Source organism: Ochlerotatus camptorhynchus, unplaced genomic scaffold, assembly GCF_037179485.1.
Source record: "Ochlerotatus camptorhynchus isolate MF236.1 unplaced genomic scaffold, CSIRO-AGI_Acam_v1.1 ptg000222l, whole genome shotgun sequence".
NCBI classification, from domain to species: Eukaryota; Metazoa; Arthropoda; class Insecta; order Diptera; family Culicidae; genus Ochlerotatus; species Ochlerotatus camptorhynchus.
In genome coordinates, this window is record NW_027040712.1 from 4271852 (window position 1) to 4290685 (window position 18834).

At 38.5% G+C, this 18834-nt stretch overlaps 1 protein-coding gene across 1 annotated transcript in view; it reads right to left on the reverse strand.

Annotated features, from left to right (window-relative positions):
- Positions 1–3371: 3371 nt before the first annotated feature.
- Positions 3372–18834, reverse strand: part of LOC135703878 (uncharacterized) — a 325488-nt gene continuing 310025 nt past the window's right edge. The window contains exon 8 of the mRNA XM_065225239.1: positions 3372–4595. Within this exon, the coding sequence (XP_065081311.1) occupies positions 4381–4595 (215 nt within the window). The 3' untranslated portion in view covers positions 3372–4380. The remainder of the gene's footprint in view (positions 4596–18834) is intronic.

The following is an 18834-nucleotide window of genomic DNA, read 5'->3' on the forward strand; positions in this document are numbered from 1 at the left end:
TGACGATCGTGATTGTGATAGGTCGCAACTCTGGGTATAACACATCCCATGCAAAAGTAGCCGTTTCACCCCGCCACAAGTCAAGCTGTTACAGCTTATGTAATACCTCATAGTTTAAAGAAAGCTATTTTTCTCTGTAAGTACATCGAATGAAATTGTTTCGTAAAATCAACAATAAACTTCACATGATAAATATGATATAATAGTTCTAAAACATTAAATTCCGTAAACACAAAATAACAAGTGTCGGCCGCCGTCATACACAATGTTTGTTTTTGTTGTACATATTGACGTTTCACCTGTCATCAATCGAAAATGTGTATTCGTTTATTTTTTTCAAGAGTTGATTGTTTCAATGATCCAAAGGGTGTCCAACTTACCCTGTCATCCCCTACCGGAAATCCAGATTGCAACCAAATTTGTTCTTGGGCCAGAATAAGTTAATAAGTTCTAGTTTAAGTTGGCCAAGTTTGGTTAAAATTGGTCAAATGGCTCGGGGAAAAATTAAAATATTAAAAACTATTTTTATACAAAATCTGGTAAAGTTTGGGCTAAATTATCCTAAAATTCCCATTTTTTTCATTGGGTCTTATTGGCCTTTCGGAAAGAGCATGTAAAATAGAAATAAATCGTCGGTAGTGGGTACCATTTATTTACGGATTGATGTTTTTTTTTTTGTTTTTATTGGGACTTTCATTCATCTCTAATTTGAATTTTTAAAGTGTTACAAAGATTCCTGTTTCTATTGGACTTTTAATTTAACTTTAAATTATGTGTTCAACCATCAGTATAGTGATACTTATCAACGTACGGTATTTAATTATTTAAAACAAAACTAATCAAAATCCTTATGGCGATCATCTTACCCAAACTCCACGATAGTGAGTTTTCACCAATTATGAACAACTATTTGAGCAACTTGTTGTCTGAGAAATATATGAGCTTTTCTCATGGAAACTCGACAACTTCACGAATTAGTTACATGGGTCTCCCCCAGGGCTCATGTTTAAGCCCTCTTCTTTATAATTTTTATGTAAAAGACATTGATGGTTGTCTTGATGAAAATTGCTCGCTAAGGCAGCTTGCAGATGACGGCGTTGTGTCCGTTATAGGGCCAAGTGCACCGGACCTGCAAGGACCATTGCAAGATACCTTAGACAATTTGTCTACTTGGGCTATGAAGCTGGGTATCGAATTCTTTCTGGAGAAAACTGAGTTGGTTGTTTTTTCTAGGAAGCATCATCCTGCACAGTTACAGCTTCAACTAAAGGGTAGAACAATCACTCAAAGTATATCTTTCAAGTATTTAGGTGTCTGGTTCGATTCCAAATGCACATGGGGAAAACATATTGCGTATCTGAAACAAAAATGCCAACAAAGAATCAATTTTCTTCGTACAATTACCGGAACTTGGTGGGGAGCACACCCGTAAGATCTGATCAGGTTGTACCGAACAACTATCCTTTCGGTTTTAGAGTACGGCAGCTTTTGCTTCCAATCCGCAGCAAAAACACACATCCTTAAGCTGCAAAGGATTCAATACCGTTGCCTTCGTATTGCGCTAGGCTGTATGCACTCGACTCATACGATGAGCCTCGAAGTACTCGCGGGTGTTCTCCCACTGACAGATCGTTTCGCTGAGCTGTCTTTCCGGTTTCTCATCCGTTATGAAGTAATGAATCCTTTGGTAATAGAACACTTTGAGAAGCTGCTCGACCGAAATCCTCAAACAAGATTCATGAGTTTGTACTATGAGTACATGACGCTGGAGGTTGGTCCTTCTTTATTAATCTCCAATCGTGATTGCTTTCAAGCCTTCTATAGTTCCTTTGTAAATTTTGATCTGACCATGATGCAAGAAATCCATGGAATACCAGATCACCATCGGTCGATGGTTGTTCCCTCAATTTTGGCAATCAAGTACCACCATGATGCTTCCACTGGATTTGGTGTATTTATCAATTTCATAGCGCCTCTTATAAACTGCAGAAACCATGCTCAGTATACGTTGCGGAACTCGCAGCTATATTTTACGCATTAGAGCGAATTGCCTCACTACCTTATGACCATTATTTCATTTTTACGGATAGTCTTAGCTCATCGGAGGCTATTCGTTCAATGAGGCCGATGAAGCACTCCTCGTATTTCCTGTCTAAAATACGATCTAAACTGAGTGCTTTATCTAACTGCTCCTATACTATCACCTTAGCTTGGGTCCCATTCCGGGTAATGAGAAAGCGGACTCATTGGCTAAGGTGGGCGCTATGGAAGGCGATATTTTTGAGCGACAAATCGCCTTCAACGAATTTTTCTCCATTGCTCGTCAGCAAGTCCTCATCAGTTGGCAACAAAAATGGAATGATGGTGAATTTGGAAGATGGTTACATTCTATTCTCCCACAGGTGTCGAACCATGGTTCAAAGGGTTGGACATGAGCCGCGACTTTATACGCGTTATATCAAGGCTTATGTCCAATCGCTCCTCGTTAGACTCGCATTTCTATCGAATTGGGCTCTCAGGCAGCAATTTATGTGCGTGTGGCAGTGGTTATCACGATATCGAGCATGTTGTTTGGTCATGTACCTTACACCGTGTTGCCAGATCTGAGTTATCCATATCCCTCAGGGCCCGAGGAAAACAACCCGTGATACCCGTTAGAGATGTCTTGGCGAGCCGAGACCTCGACTATTTGAATTTAATTTATGTGTTTTTAAAACGGATCGATTTGAGGATTTAGTAGTTAGTGTCATCTTGTGTTCTCCCAAGTTGTTAGCTGCCCATCGGTGTACCCCCATGTTTGTCTTTTTCATCAGAGTGTCGCCTAGTTCGAGATCAAGAGCACATTGCTCTCCAAACCTTGTGTTCACAATCCCTACCCTGCCATCCATTTGTTACAATTTGTTACCCCTAACCACGAGATAGCCGAGGGTAATCGGCCCCGCTCTACTAACGTTAGTTTTAAGTAATTATGTTGTCTAAACAATGAATATCGGCCCCGCAAAGCTAGATCAAATGAGACTGGAAAAATAAACGAATTAATAAAAAAAATCATCTTACCCCATAATATTATAATAATAAGAATGTTTTCCGTCTCAGCTGATGCCGAAAACGCTAATTTGATTGTTCATATTCAAGCTCAATTGAATTTTTGTTCGATTGCGTCGTCTTCTTATCTCACTTTATTTTTATTGCCTTACTGTGGAATGTTGCTACCTACCTTTTAAATTATAGTAGTCATGAGTATAAATCGCAGCACAAATGACGTTGGCCTGGTGGAAGGCATTTCGGATTGTACTATTGCAGTAAAACAAACTTCAATTCTTCATTTGTATATGAATAATACTAGTCGGTATCTGCTTTATTCGTTTCTTCTTCCAGATGTGTTATTGACTTCGATTGTTGAAACATTTGCACTAGCTAGTATTGAATAACACTTTTCAATTTTGTATTTTTTTTTTCATACACTCTTCAAACAATTCACATTTTGTTAGTCAACGTGGAGAGAAATATACGTTTTGCTTTACATGATTTACAGGGTTGCTTTCACTCACATTGCTGTTAAAAAAGTTTTTCGAAATTATGTTATCATTGGATGTTATAATGATAGTTTGTACTTGTAAGTTACAAGAACAAAATATAATTATAACATCTAATGATTTCATAATGGATCGCATTATTCGAGCAGCTTGAAATAACATTTCCCACTACTCGAACTTTGTCGTGGGACAATACTTTCATATTTTTTCATCTAGAACCTCAGGAAAATAGTGTCATATTTATGCTAAGCTTGAAAAATCTAGAATCATTTTCTTGAAATCGCTGGTAGAAGGCCGTTCAAAAACTCCTCGAAAATATGATTAATTCCGAAAATAATTTGTTACAGCGAAGTGAATGAAAGCAACCCTGCATGGTTATACACTTTTTACATTGGTTGTCGATCTGGAGAGCTGGGCTCTGTTTACCCACCTTAACCAAACGGGAAACAGGAAAGCGACCCCAAAATCAAATTATACTGTCTTCGTAGAAAGATTCTCCTTTTATATATAAAATGCTACTATCTGCGGTAGGAAACCTAAAATTAAATTTACATTTCATTTTATTTTGACTCTTCCATTTTGCATTGTTGCGGAAAAGGGTTGCTTGCCTATTCGACTCTGCACTAGACCCGAGGTTCAGCTTGGCTGAACTCAAAGGAGCAGCTTTTCACCGACCGACACCGACGACGACGACGGATGCCGGCTTGTATTCAAACACAGAGATACATATTATATTTTTGCTCTCGTTTAACCTAATTTAGCTGACCGGAGAGTAGCCTCCTCCCGTTGCGTTGTTGCCCTTGTCCTCCGTTGCTGGCTGGAGGCAGCATCCGGCTCTTCGCTTTCACCTATTCACCAGGTAGGGGTTGGTCGTCCGCAGTGGAGAAAGATGCCTTATTTGCACTAGAAACAGCAGGAGCAACACCACCGGAAGTACCATAAACGGATGCTGATGGCTGCGGCAGTGTGCTACTGCACTGCCACTGCTAGAAGCGGATTTCACTTTGCCATCTTCCAGCTGACTCCGGTTGGCGTGCTGCATAGCGGCTGGCTTTTCGCCTAAAGATTGCCCGATTTTAGCCGAACGGTATAGAGAAAGGAAAAAAAAAGATGAAAATAGAAAGATAAGTGCTACGTAGTTTTCACTGTTGAAGGGAGGCAACTTAAATTTTATACGAAAATAATTTTCGAGGACGTGCTGCATGTTGCTGCAGTTGCTCCACCAACGGAGGTTTATGCATGGTTACTGAGTTAGGTCACTGGCTGGAGTGTGCTGAGAGACACTTGTAACTACCCATTTGAATCCATCTTTTTGATAAGTGCTTGCGGAAATGATTGTTAAGGGCATTCATGAATCTAGGAGTGGTAGGTTTGAAAAATTAAATGTATTGCCCAGATTTAAACGTAGAACCTTTTTGATCCTGTGGTAGCCGTTAAGTTTCATGAAGCTGTCGTCAAACTGCAATACTGTATGGTTGAAAGTTGGAATAAACATCCAAGCCATTATATCAACATTCCAGCTGTCGCGCTGTACAGTGGTTTAAGCAAAGATGAATACTAAGATGAAACTGTCGGAAGAAAAACTTTCTATTTTAGGCTGTGTTCCATTTGGCGAATTTTCACTTAAACTTGACAGATGGAAAATTTCCAAATTAACCTGCTATTCCAGCAGACTTATATCTGACAGACAAGGAATCAACTTTGACACACACCTTCTCGAAAATTGGCCGATCAACAACAGAGGGATTTTCGAACATTATAATTTAGTTTCGAAGTGTCAAATTTAAGTGAAAATTCGCCAAATGGAACACAGCCTTAGTGTCCTCTTTCACGGTCCCTTTCATCCAATGAATACCCCCCGTATTCAAGGTAATTTTGTGGTTTTGCTGCCCCCTCGACAGAGATGAAATTTTGCGCTCATTTTTATCAAAACAAACACACCAAAATCAGAGGTGTCCCATTTTTTAATTACTCGATTAACAACTAATCGATTTTTTTTTGTTCGCTGTGCTACCATATTTTCATCAATGAGAGTGCAGCACATGTTTGAAACGATCGGTGATGATCTCTGGAGAAGTTAATGCTTATATCGGCATGATATAACCGATTACAAATATTTTACTTTTCGGTTTATTAATCGATTAATCGATTATTCGAATGAAAATCGGCCATCACTAGATTAATGTGAAACGTCATTTCAAATATATGAACTGTACATAAATAATGATACAATTTGAAAGGGAACGGGGCTCATCACAAATTACGTCCTCACGGTAACTGAAATAAACACGAGTGTTCACCGGTTGGTTTAAGCCCGCAAAAACGTGATCGAGATGCAAAGAAATTAGAAATGATTTAAGCTGATTTTAAACATGTCTACACCGTTTGAAGAAAAAAAATCATGTAAATTTCTGCGATATCTAGCGCACACGTTGACGTTGACAACGTTGGATTTGGCGTAAATTTTCACGATATTTTATGCGAATTTATGCGCGATATCGTATGAATCATTCTATTGTTGATAGTGATGACAATTTTCACTTCATTGATGACAATCACCATTTGTCTATTATAAAGCCTGGTCCACTTAAAATCCGGACAATATTTTATTTATTCTATAGCAGTGCTTCTAGGGGTTGGATTTGAAATGTTTTGACAGCGATTTATTTTGAATGTAGACGTTTTTAAGTGGTGCAAGTTTCGTATCGATACGTGCAGTATTAAAAAAGTTGTACTAGATGGAAGATGAGAAAAGAAAATTGATCCTGCACAGCCACGTCGAAAAGCAAACGAAATATAGTGAAAAAGATGAAAACTGCCGTCTCTACCGTGGGAGATGTTCTCAAGCGGTTCTGTGACCGCAAGGGTATAAAAGGTTCAAAGCAAACGTCGTGCTGGAAATTTGGATCGACAGCTGAACAGATTCTCGGATCGGCATGTCGCCAAAAAATACGGTACCAGCGGTAGTACCGTCCGGAGGATCTGTCTGCGAGTAAGTTACTGTCTATTCCGTGTCTCCAAGCAACCGAATTGGACGAAGAGACAAAATCTAGTGGCCAGAACACGCGCCCGGAAGTTGTACGACCGGGTTCTGACGAAGTAATGCCATAGAGGTAACTCTAAGACTAGATGGTCCCGAAGAAACGTGCTCAACTTTTCGGCTCAGCTCTGGTTCTCTCTTCGGTCCCAAGCTAATCGATGCACCCCTGGAAGCATAGGAAAATCCACGAAACCCCCATTTCATCTGTCAAACTTTCATAGCGAATCAAAACAAACATAGTGCAGGACTACAATTTCGACTAGAATGGGGTAGGTTGATCGATTTGCTTGGGACCAATAGGCTAGTCAAGTAGTGAGCCAATTTAAAATCGTTAGTTTTTACCGGTTGGTAATGTCTTCTCATGGACGAGGAAATCTATGTCAAATATGGCAGGTTCCCGGACAAAAGTTTTATCTGGGTACAGCACTGGGTGATGTCCTCAGCAAATTAAAATTGCAGCCAATAAATTCACCAGGAAACTGATGATCTGGTAAGGAATTTGCAGCTGCAGACTCAAAACCAAGCTTTTCATCACCAACAAAGCCATGTGCAGGATCAATTTTCTTTTCTGGTCTTCCATATAGTACAACTTTTTTAATTGTGACGAAATTCCAGACGAAACTTTCACCACTGAAACACGTGTACTGTCTGAACAAATCGCTGTCATAAAATTCCTAATATTACCACTAGAGACGCTGCTATAGAATAAATAAAGTGTACGGATTCTAAATGGACCAGACTTTAATATGACCACTGCATGCCATGCAGGGTTTCTTAGACTTTTATTTGAGTTGTAAAATTTGGATATTTTTATGTCTCAGATAGATTTAAATTTTATCAAGTAACATAATCATAAATTGGCCCTTAAGTTGAATTTTAAAAGAAGAAATAATGAACTTTTAACCCATTTTAGAAACTTTTAACTTGATTTAATGGTGTTCTTGGATCATTTTTTGATATTTTTAATTAAGTGTAATCATTAAGACTGTGGAACTACAGTGAATATTTATGATTAATTTTGGGGTAAATATAAAAAAAAATTATGGTTAGAAATTCTTCATAAAAAAATCAAAAAATTTCTCAGACTATTCACAGAATTTTTTAGGAGTTCTTAGTGAAATTCCATATTATTTCTGAGGACTTCAAAAAGGTCTGAGAACCAAGGGTCGATGAACAAAAGGTTGAAGGACAAAAGGTCGAAGAAAAAAAGGTCGAAGAACAAAAGGGCGAATGACAAAAAAAATTGAAGAGTGAATGGTCGAATGGACAAAAGGTCGAAATAAACTTAGAAGGACAAAAAGTCGAACGACAAAAGGTCGAAGGAAAGAAATTCGAAGGAAAGAAATTCGAAGGACAAAAGGTCAAGGTGAAAGGACAAAAGGTTGAAGGACAAAAGGTCGAAGAACAAATGTTCGAAGGGTCGAACGGTCGATGAACAAAAGGTCAATGGACAAAAAGTTGAAGAATAAATGGTCGAATGGACAAAAGGTCGAATTAAACTGAGAAGGACAAATGGTCGAACGACAACAGGTCGAAGGAAAGAAAGTCGAAGGACAAAAGGTTGAAGGATAAAAGGTCGAAGACATAAGGACGAAGGACAAAAGGTCTAAGGACAAAAAGTTGAAGAATAAATGGTCGAATGGACAAAAGGAAGAATTAAACCTAGAGGGATAAAGGGTCGAAGGAATAAAAGGTCGAATTGAACTTAGAGGGACAAAAAGTTGAATGGACAAAAGGTCGTATGAACAAAAGGTTGAATTGAACTTAGAGGGACAAAAGATCGAATGGACAAAAGGTCGAGTGGACAAAATGTCAAATTTAACTTAGAGGGTCTATAGGTCGAATGCACAAATGTCGAATGGACAAAACTTCATAAAACCAACCTCAAAATTGACAAAATGTTTTAGACAATTTTTGCTAAGTGTTTAAAAGAACTTTAAAAAAATACTATGCAAATACTCCCCAAAAACTGGAACTGGAAATATTCTTGATAAGTTAGTTATGCCGATGGCATAGTGAGAGCGAAGAGAAGCAAAGAGGCAAGCAAAGCGTTGAATTGAAACTGTTTGGTACCTTAATTTTCCACAGAACTGCTCATGATTAAAAAGATTGAAAAATATTTGAGAGTAGTCACCCATTTTAAAAATCCAAAAATTTGAACAGTTTATATATTTCGACGTTTTGTTCATAACGACCATTTATCCAGTCGACCAATTGTCCATTTCGACATTTTGTTCATTAGACAATGTGTCCATCTAAGTTCAATTCGAACTTTTGAACATTTCGACCTTTTGACCCTTCGACAAAAACTATTTCAAACTTTTGTCCATTTTACCTTTTGTCCTACAGCCAATTGTAAGCGAAATCTAAGAAATGCTGGCTAATTCCTGGTGAATCTTAAGAATAATGCCAAGGCAATTCTGAAATGATTTCTATGTTAGTTTTAAAGAAAATTAAAAAAAAATGCTATTGAAGCTTAAAACTAATAGGCTCTTTTAATGCACCACCAACTAGAGGGAGCCGGGCGAGTTCAAGAGGAACCGCCATCAAACCGTTTGTTTACATCAATTGTTCAAAACGCAAATTAAAGCATTTTTCATTGAACATCTTTCATTCCATGTCTTTCAAATATCTTGGGGTCTGGTTCGATTCCAAATGCACCTGGAGATCCCACATTGAGTATCTGAGACGAAAATGCCAACAAAGGATCAATTTTCTCCGAACAATTACCGGAACGTGGTGGGGAGCTCATCCGCAAGATCTTCTAACGTTGTACCGGACAACGATTTTATCGGTTTTAGAGTACGGTAGTTTTTGCTTCCAGTCGGCGGCTAAAACTCACATCATCAAACTGGAACGGATCCAGTATCGTTGTCTTCGTATCGCGTTAGGATGCATGCACTCGACTCATACGATGAGTCTCGAAGTGTTGGCGGGCATGTTGCCACTATCGGATCGGTTTTCGGAATTGTCCCTCAGGCTCCTCACCCGTTGTGAAGTTATGAACCCACTGGTAATCGAAAACTTTGAGAAGCTTCTTGAGCTAAACCCTCAAACTCGTTGTATATCATTGTACTACGTGTACATAACTCAGGATGTCAGCCCTTCACAGCATAATCCCCATCGTGTATGCTTCTCCGACTTCGGCAATTCAGTTAGTTTTGATTTATCTATGACGCGGGAGATTCGTGGAATCCCAGAACATCATCGTTCCATGATTGTTCCGTCAATTTACGCTGCAAAGTTTGGCCAAGTTGATTCCGCAAGATCGTTCTTCACAGATGGATCACTAATAGAGTCGTCCGCTGGTTTTGGTATTTTTAACGAATTTCATAGCGCCTCTCGAATGCTTCAAGCTCCTTGTTCCGTATATGTTGCTGAACTGGCGGCAATACACTATACGCTAGAAACGATCGCCTCACTTGAACCAGATCACTATTTTATTTTTACGGATAGTCTCAGTTCTGTCGAGGCTATTCGATCCATGAGGCCTGTAAAGCACTCCTCGTATTTTCTCATGAAAATACGAGAGCTTCTGAGTGCTTTATCTTTAAGATCTTTTGTCATCACCTTTGCATGGGTCCCATCTCATTGCTCGATTCCGGGCAATGAGAAGGCGGACTCACTTGCTAAGGTGGGCGCTATGCAAGGCGATATTTACGATCGACAAATCGCCTACAATGAATTTTTCTTCATTTATCGTCAACAGTCGCTCGCCAGCTGGCAAAATAAATGGAGTGAAGGAAGTTTGGGACGATGGCTATTCTCGATCATCCCTAAGGTGTCGAAGAGTCCTTGGTTCAAGGGGTTGGATGTGGGTCGAGACTTCATTCGTCTGATGTCTCGCCTCATGTCCAATCACTATTCGTTAAACGCTCACTTGTTTCGTGTTGGGCTGGGAGACAGCAATCTCTGTGAATGTGGACAAGGTTACCAAGACGCCGATCACATCCTTTGGTCTTGTGCTGAGCATCGTGGAGTCAGATCTGAGCTGTGCGATTCCCTTCGGGCTCGAGGTAGACAACCTAATGTTCCAGTTCGGGATATTTTGGCTAGACGTGATCTGGAGTTTATGAAACTCATATATGTTTACTTTAAGATTACTAACCTTAGATTGTAAGTTTGATTAACCTTGTGTTTAGTTTGTGTATTGTGCGTGTAGTTTTTTTTTAATGTTTGTCTTCAAGATGAATAGAAATAAGTTCATGTTGTAGGATTAATTAAATATTTGTTTAATAAATCATATTTCAAACCTCCTTCTCCCTTTCCCCATCCAAAAAATTGTAAATCTCCACTAACCTCGAGACGACCGCGAGTAATCGGTTCAATTCCTTTAACTCTAGATTTAAGACATTATTCATGTATAATGCAAATGATAACTCGGCTCTGTAAAGTTTATTCGATTGAGCCTGTACAAATAAATTAATATAAAAAAAAATTGAACATCTTGCCAATTTCCATCGATAATTGTCTTACTTTACGATTTTACACCGATGTGAACTGATTTGTGCTTCAACTATTCACACACTAGAAATCCGGAAGATCATTCTAATTTAACATTTACTATTCTAATTTTACATTTTTCTCAACACAAATATTCTTGAACAAGCGAGCAGGATCCTTGAAAAAACGATACTGAATTACATTTTTCGACTGCAGATCAAGTTTTGAAGCATCTCGGATGAATATATTTATGAGGAAAAGTTAAAAAGTGTTTCACCTCCTGTGTCTCGCGGCAACAAATTCTGCTCACCACACTCTTTTTGACGTTCTCCTATTCATCACCAGAGGTCGAATTGATCGCTAAGTGTCTATTAAAAAGGCGTATTCTGTTGAAACATCCAAGGTGGATCTAATTAATGATGCGGTGAATATTGCTATTCCGCCAGATATTCGACGTTTACACCAAAATGTTAACTGATATTCAGTCATTTCCCACCTAACAAATGGGTTCACGAGCAAAATTTTTTAAGCCCCAAAGCCGAATACTATGGCAGCCGAATATTCCACGCATCACTAGATCTAATAGCATCATAAGTAGAAATTTTACAACATTTTGCCGATAATTTAAATCATTATTTGCTATCTCCTAGCTCGATATTTTGTACCGACCGGCTGTGAGTGTTTTTGTGGTATTGTTATCTGGCATTCTTACAATATGTCCCACCTACTACGCTCTTGTAGCTTTGGCGACTTTCTGAATATAGAAAAAATCTTTCCTATGGAATTTTGAGGAGAAACTAAACGATAATTTGCAGCAACCACCTCCAGTATGGTCTTGCTTTGTAGCCGCCTCTTTACCAACTGATCTAAGGGAGGCTTCCAACTGTCGCTATTCGGATAATAGTCCCAGTCTATAAATAGGAACCTCACATGACATAAGTTTAAGCAGAAAAAGTTGTTAAAGTTCCCGAAAAATAATAGGTTTGGCAGCCAATTTGCACCTGTGGGCTGAAAAGCGAGATTTTCGTGACAACTGGCATTGTCAACCAAGTTAGAAGGTCTACCATGCTCAATACACTGTTCCCCAAGATCACATAACATATCAGGCATAACATTTGATAACGGCACAAAAGCATTTGTAAACAAACTTTCTAAGGCCCTTTACACGCGAACCAAAGTACGCCCACGCAAACCAATACCACTTTCGGAAAGGTGATAGTTGTCCCTATCCGATGATGTCGTTAGTTTGCGTGGGCGTACTTTGGTTCGCGTGTAAAGGGCCTTAGAAATTATGTTAACAAATGCTTTTGTGCCGTTATCAAATGTTATGCCTGATATGTGGAACTTCATGCAAAAATCTGACTCAAATCTGACCCCTTTTTTGTTTTGTCTCAATGGTATAACCATAGAGGTAACTCTCAGACCAGAAGGTCCCGAAGAAACGTGCTCAACTTTTTGGTTCAGCTCTGGTACTCTCTTCGGTCCCAAGCTAATCGATGCACCCCTCGAAACATAGGAAAATCCACGAACCCCTAATTTTATCTGTCAAACTTTCAAAGCGAATCAAAACAAACATAAGCCCTCGCATAAGCCACTAATTTTATCGGATAGGAGGACTCTTTCTCTGCACAATCATGGTGTTGGTTTTTCTTGAAGGAGTTTTCATTTTCGAGAAATTCACACAAAAAGTAATTGTTTACGTTTACAGCATTGGCCCTTACGAAAGTAAGCATTGACGTTGACGACGACTCTGCAACTCTTTACTCCTGGTAAAATCCCATAAGCATCTGATAATCTGTGCATAAAATCTAGCAGACTTTGTCTTATCTTTTCATTCTTCCAGCAAGCTGCCGTTTCTTCACTCAGAGATTGACAGAATCATATGGGATTTTCATACGAGTGCAAGGGTAAGGAAATGTTCACCAAGGTTCACGCACAGACTGATGTTTGCTTATGAGATTTTACCATAGGAGTGAAGAGCTACAGGGTGACTTGACGGAGTTTGACGTGTGGGCATTCTTTTTTCGACTAGCTCCACAGGGGGCTTTTCAAAGGATTTTTTATTAGTATTTTCAAGCCGGTCAGAAGCCAATCAAGAGCGTTGGTATTCAGTAATATTGCCTATTTACAGATGCATTATTTCTTCGATCTTATTGGTTTGCATTGGATTCATGACGGAAATTATGTTAATTGAATATAATTTAATGCAAACAATGGAAAATTTGAGGATTACGTCGAATAGGTCATTTTGTCTGTGGTATGTTGAAATATTGTTAACTATGCTTTTAGTGAGTCAACTTATAATTACGTCACGAAATATCCAGTTGATGCATATTAACGATTATTTTCGTTAGTAAATAGTGGTTAACTTTGATACAGCTAGCTAGGAGTCCCACCCTGGAACCTTAGCCATAGTGGTCGATAAAAAGTTGGTTATGATTGTGTTTAGCCCCTCTTTTGCCTTTTCGATCAACAAGAATAAACCTTACCATGTTTTTTGTTACAAAGTAATTGGAGTAAATCCCAACACAATTTTTTGAAGAATTTTTCAATTGACGGCAATTGAGAAACATAAGAAGTGTTGAAATCTTGGATATTGCAGGTATCCATATGCGCCCGAATTCATTTATCGTCCTGCTTGCAAAATTCTTGCGAATGGAACCATGCAAAGTTAGCTAAAAACACTGCATATTTTTCAAATGGTACTTCTGACTCTTGTTTGCTGTTTTGCTGCTCCTCTCTGGACTTCAAAATCCAAACTTACGCGGTCGTGTTTTTCTTCCTACGAAACCTAATGAAATCAAAGTTTGATGCAATTGGTTCCAAAAAATTAGAAAGTGTTCAAAGAAGAAAATGTTACATACATGTTTCTTCTAAGTTTACCACAGTTTTGTTGTGTGAATCAAGGTGATGAATCTGGTAAAGTTAGCTATATAATTATCAATAAAGCACATAAATGGTTAAGGAAATAGTAAGACATATGTTAAGGAGTACTAGGAACACATAAAATTATAAGCCACGGTAGAATCATTTAAAAGAATTGACAAGCCCCTTGAACCCTTTTCTCATTTCACAGCTGGTATAATTAATTTGACAGATCGATGTCCTTCTATACCACTTGAAGTCACTGAAATGGGGTCGATTGATTGATGATCGAGTTCCACATATGTTATGTGTCCAGGTACAGTGTATCTAAAAAAATGAGCGTATCGCTGTCCTTATCTTTTAGAAAAACAGCTGTACGAGTAGCATTTAATAATATAAATTTCAGAATTTTGTTCCAAATATGAAGTTAAAGCTAATTTATAGAAATACGCTAGTTTGTTTCTTTTTTTTTTCAAAAACAATAAAGCTCGATTCAAAGTAAATCTGGACGCACGGTTTAATACACCACCGCGCCTCTGGTGGTTGAAACAAAAAACGTTTGACAGGCATTTGTTGATGTTTCATTGACGAAAAAATTGGTGAAAAGTTTTTCTCGATTGATCGTCGTATCCCGAAATTACGGATCATGGAACTTGAGAAAAGAGAATTAATTGTGCACAAACATCTAGAGAACCTTTCGTGGTCTGTCTCAAAAATAGCAAAAGTGTTAAAATTCCAAAGTCAACGGTGAGTCCTGTAATCAAACGTTACAAGGATACTCTGAAGGCCGGTGCACAATAGATACGTTTTCGGGTTTTTTGACAGATAATGCATGGGCTAACTGTCAAAAAACCTGAAAACGTATCTATTGTGCGCCGGCCTTGAGTGTGGATAGAGCACAGCGCATCTATCATGAAAGTGGGGACACTAGGGACAAAGAGCTGAGGAGAAAGGTGTTGAGGTATGTGAAAAGCAACCCAGGTGTATCCATACGTGATTTGGCAAAGAAATACGACTCCAACTTTTCCACCGTGAGTAACATCCTTTCAAGAGAAGGATATATGTCTTTTTGTGCCAGTAAACACCCGAATAGCTCCCTGAAACAAAATTTAGTGGCCAAAAAGCCAGCACGATTACTATACGAACGAGTTTTGACGATATTTGGCTGTATTTTAATGGATGACGAAACATATGTCAAAATGGATTATAAACAAATCCTCGGACGAAAATTTTACCTGGCAACCGGTCGTGGGGATGTCCCTTTCATGTATAAATTTGTTTTTGCTGATAAGTTTGCTCGGAAACTAATGATTTGGCAAGGAATCTGCAGTTGTGGCCTTAAAACCAAGGTTTTCATCACATCTCACACAATGACGTCGAAGGTTTACAATAAAGAGTGTGTGAAAATGCGGATTTTACCCTTCATTCGGCAACACAAGACCAACGTTATGTTTTGGCCGGATCTAGCCAGCTGCCACTACTCTAAGGAGGTACTAGAATGGTATGCTGCAAACAATGTTAATTTAGTCGCCAAAGAGATTAATCCTCTGAATTGCCCTGAGTTCAAACCGATCGAAAAATATTGTGCAATTGTCAAGCGAAAACTTTGAGACTGCGGTTAAGAAGTGACAAATGCACAACAAATGCGTTTAAAGCGGTTAAGTTCGCCGGTACAGTGTCACCAGCGACTGTGCAGATCATGATGGCATCGATCACAAGTAAAGTGCGACAGTTCGTTTGAAACGGTAAAATGTAATAACTTGTTATACATCGTTTAAAAGTTGAATAAATACCCTTTTGTTTGACGTTTTGATCAACCGTGTATGTTGTTTAATTCTTGAGTTATAATCACTTGAATGCGTCCAAATTTGCTTTGAATCGGGCTTTAGCATATAAATGCAGACGAAAATTCGGTGGGTCATCAGATGACCACTCGAAACCAATGATCAGCCAATATATCAATAATCCCCATTTTTCTTCATTTCATATGATTGCAGAGAATAACCAAGGCATACTTTGATCAAAAATACATAATAATGAAGATTAAGGTTGATCCGGGTCACCGGATGGTCTTCTTGTGGAAACTCAGTATTTAGAACCAGGTTGTGGGTAAGTTTTGTTAAAATTTTAATCAGCATTACCCATAGATGCCAGTTGCTGTGGATTTCCAGCATCACCTTGTTCCAGACGCCTGGTACCTTTTCTCCTCCTCGGTGGCCTCTCGAAAACCCGGAATAAAACCGGAACCACTTGACCAATCTGTTCTAATTTTCAGTAGACTAAAATTTCGAACATTTTTCTACTTACTGTGAGGCAGATGGTGTTCATTTCAAACGCTAATAACTTTTCAGAGGTAACTCGGATTCACATCCGGTCTTGAGCCAAGATGTTTCCAATACTTCACAGGTTCTAAATTGTGTACATGAATAAAATCGACCAACTACAGCGCCACCTAGAGCCGCAAATGTGAAAGTGGCTCATTCCCCCATACATTTTGTCGATTTTCCCCATACAAACTTCAAGTCGTTTGAACGAGGGGTTCCCGTGAACCAAATGATTTCAAATTTTGGCACGGTGTTTCTGACCCCCCAAACTACGATTCTAGGGAGTAGCGTGAAACACTCTAGTATACATGAAACGGAATTGAATCGGTTCAGAAGCATTTCTTGTTATATACACTCAGCAAATTAGGCTTCCATCCTACGAGGCCCGCTGTACCCAAGTAGCAATTGGGGTTTTATGAGGGTTCTTCAGACTATTGTTTTGGACTTGTAAAACCGTGATAAAACTTGCAATGTTACTTGGACATGCTTATAAACATTCAAATACTTAAAGAGCGTCGTGAATGTGCAATGATCTAATTTCACATCCTATTGATTCAGCAGCTATTCTATCTAGACTAAATTTCCATACACCTTTGCGGAATCTACGTAATCGAACTTTGTTTGTCACTAATCATTACCGTACAAATTATGCAAAGTATGGGCCCATGAACCAAATGATGCTTGCGTATAATAAACACTGCAAATTATTTGACATCGATATGACTAAATCAAGGTTAAAAATATATTTTATAACACGGAGGAATATTGCTACAGGAGATTAAAATTGGATTAAAATACCAACATATGTTTTACACCAAATGTTATAAATTATTATACATACATATAGGATATTTTAAGACAAATCCCTCCCCTTGGTTAGTTTTTGCACCTTGCTGTTGATGGGCGGGCTTAATTTCATGCTAGTGGAGTGTTGGAGACGGTAGGTTTATGATCGGCGTTGCTGGCTCATGCCGCAATAGAATGGCGTCATGGGCAGGCAATGGGGATTACTAAGCTTCCCCTCTCTGATAAACCACTGCATGAGAGAACCAAAGATCTAGCCTAGCAGTGATAGTATCACACTTGTTACTCCTTTAATTGAGAGCCGCGTCGTAGTACGCTTACGTATAGGCACTGACGTTGGGTGCGATACTGGCGGGTTTTGCCGCAAATCACTCTTATGTTTTTACGTAGATAGATTTATTTGGGTTTGCAAGGGAATTATACTATTGAAATATTTCAGAAAGTGCCCAACGGTGCTCCTTCTATTTGCGTGACAAGCTTTCATTGTTGTTTTCATTGAAGTATTACTCAGGAAACAATGTTAAACATCATTTTTGTACATGGTATTGTAACTAATCTTATATGTGCTTCATTTTGATTTGGGATAAGTGTTTGAACTATGACTCGGGATTTCCACTGTGGTGTGCTTCTATTGTGACATACCCATATGTATTTTTGTGGTGCCACATAGTGGAGGTGTGAGAGCGTAGTTGGAACATTTACCCTATACAATATACAATTTAAAATTAGCTTGGAAACTAACTTCAAAGTGAAGCATTTTAGTCACTTGAAGGTGTCACCTGGGACGAACAAAGATATAATAAATATATGTCAAAGCCAGAAGTACTTGAAACACGTTAAATTTTAGTTTAAAAGCATGGGTTATGATTGTGTGGGTAGATTAGAGATTTCAGTTATTTATTAAATAAACTTCAATTATAGAATTCAGAAAGTTAATTAACATAAGAGATAGGACGCGGGGGGTCCGCATAGGGAGGTGACTAGCCTATGAAGTTGTATAATAAATCTTCCTATTTAGTGTATTTGTTAATTACAGACAATGTCAATAGCGAAAGTCATATCTTCAACCAGGCGCTTACGAACAAGTGAAGTTTTAGGAAAGATGTGTTAAATATGTTGATAGGTTTGAAATAAGAATTAGGATTGTTGTGCTTTAGTTTTCGGTAAGGTATGATGTGTCAACAAAACCCTTTTGAGCAAATTTTCAAACATCAAATTGATTGAGTGATTTATTGAAAGACATTGCGTTGCGAAAATTGACAAGTCATACATCTAACATAGTAGTAGTAGCAGTGTCGCATAATCTTATCACAATTGCTGCAAATAGTGCTGGAGGGGCCGGCAGGGCTGAATACGGACCAAAACTAACATAACTACTAACACTAAAATGATCCCGGAACTAACACTTATCCATTGCACTTTTAGTTATATATCAGTTTTATTTTTCTACTGAGTCATCTATGCTTCTTTCTATTGTTTGGATCAAGTACAACTAATACTAATCTACCTTTATGTATGTTTTACTCCCTTTTAACCCATTATCTTTATGAATGGCGAATCATATGACGTGAGACACGTACAAGCTGGAACTCAAAGAATTACTTCGAACAGGATGTCAAACAAATTCAGGACCAATCCAAATGAGACCAGAAACCTACAAGGCATCGGGGAGTTATATATTCTGGGAGAGGTATTTGATAAATAATCAAAAAGTGGTAAGTTAAAATCAGAGCCAGGATCATGAGAGGTAATTGTCAATAATTCATTAATTAGTAGAAATCTCGATAACTTTTTCAAGGGAGCGTATCGGCTTTTGTAGGCG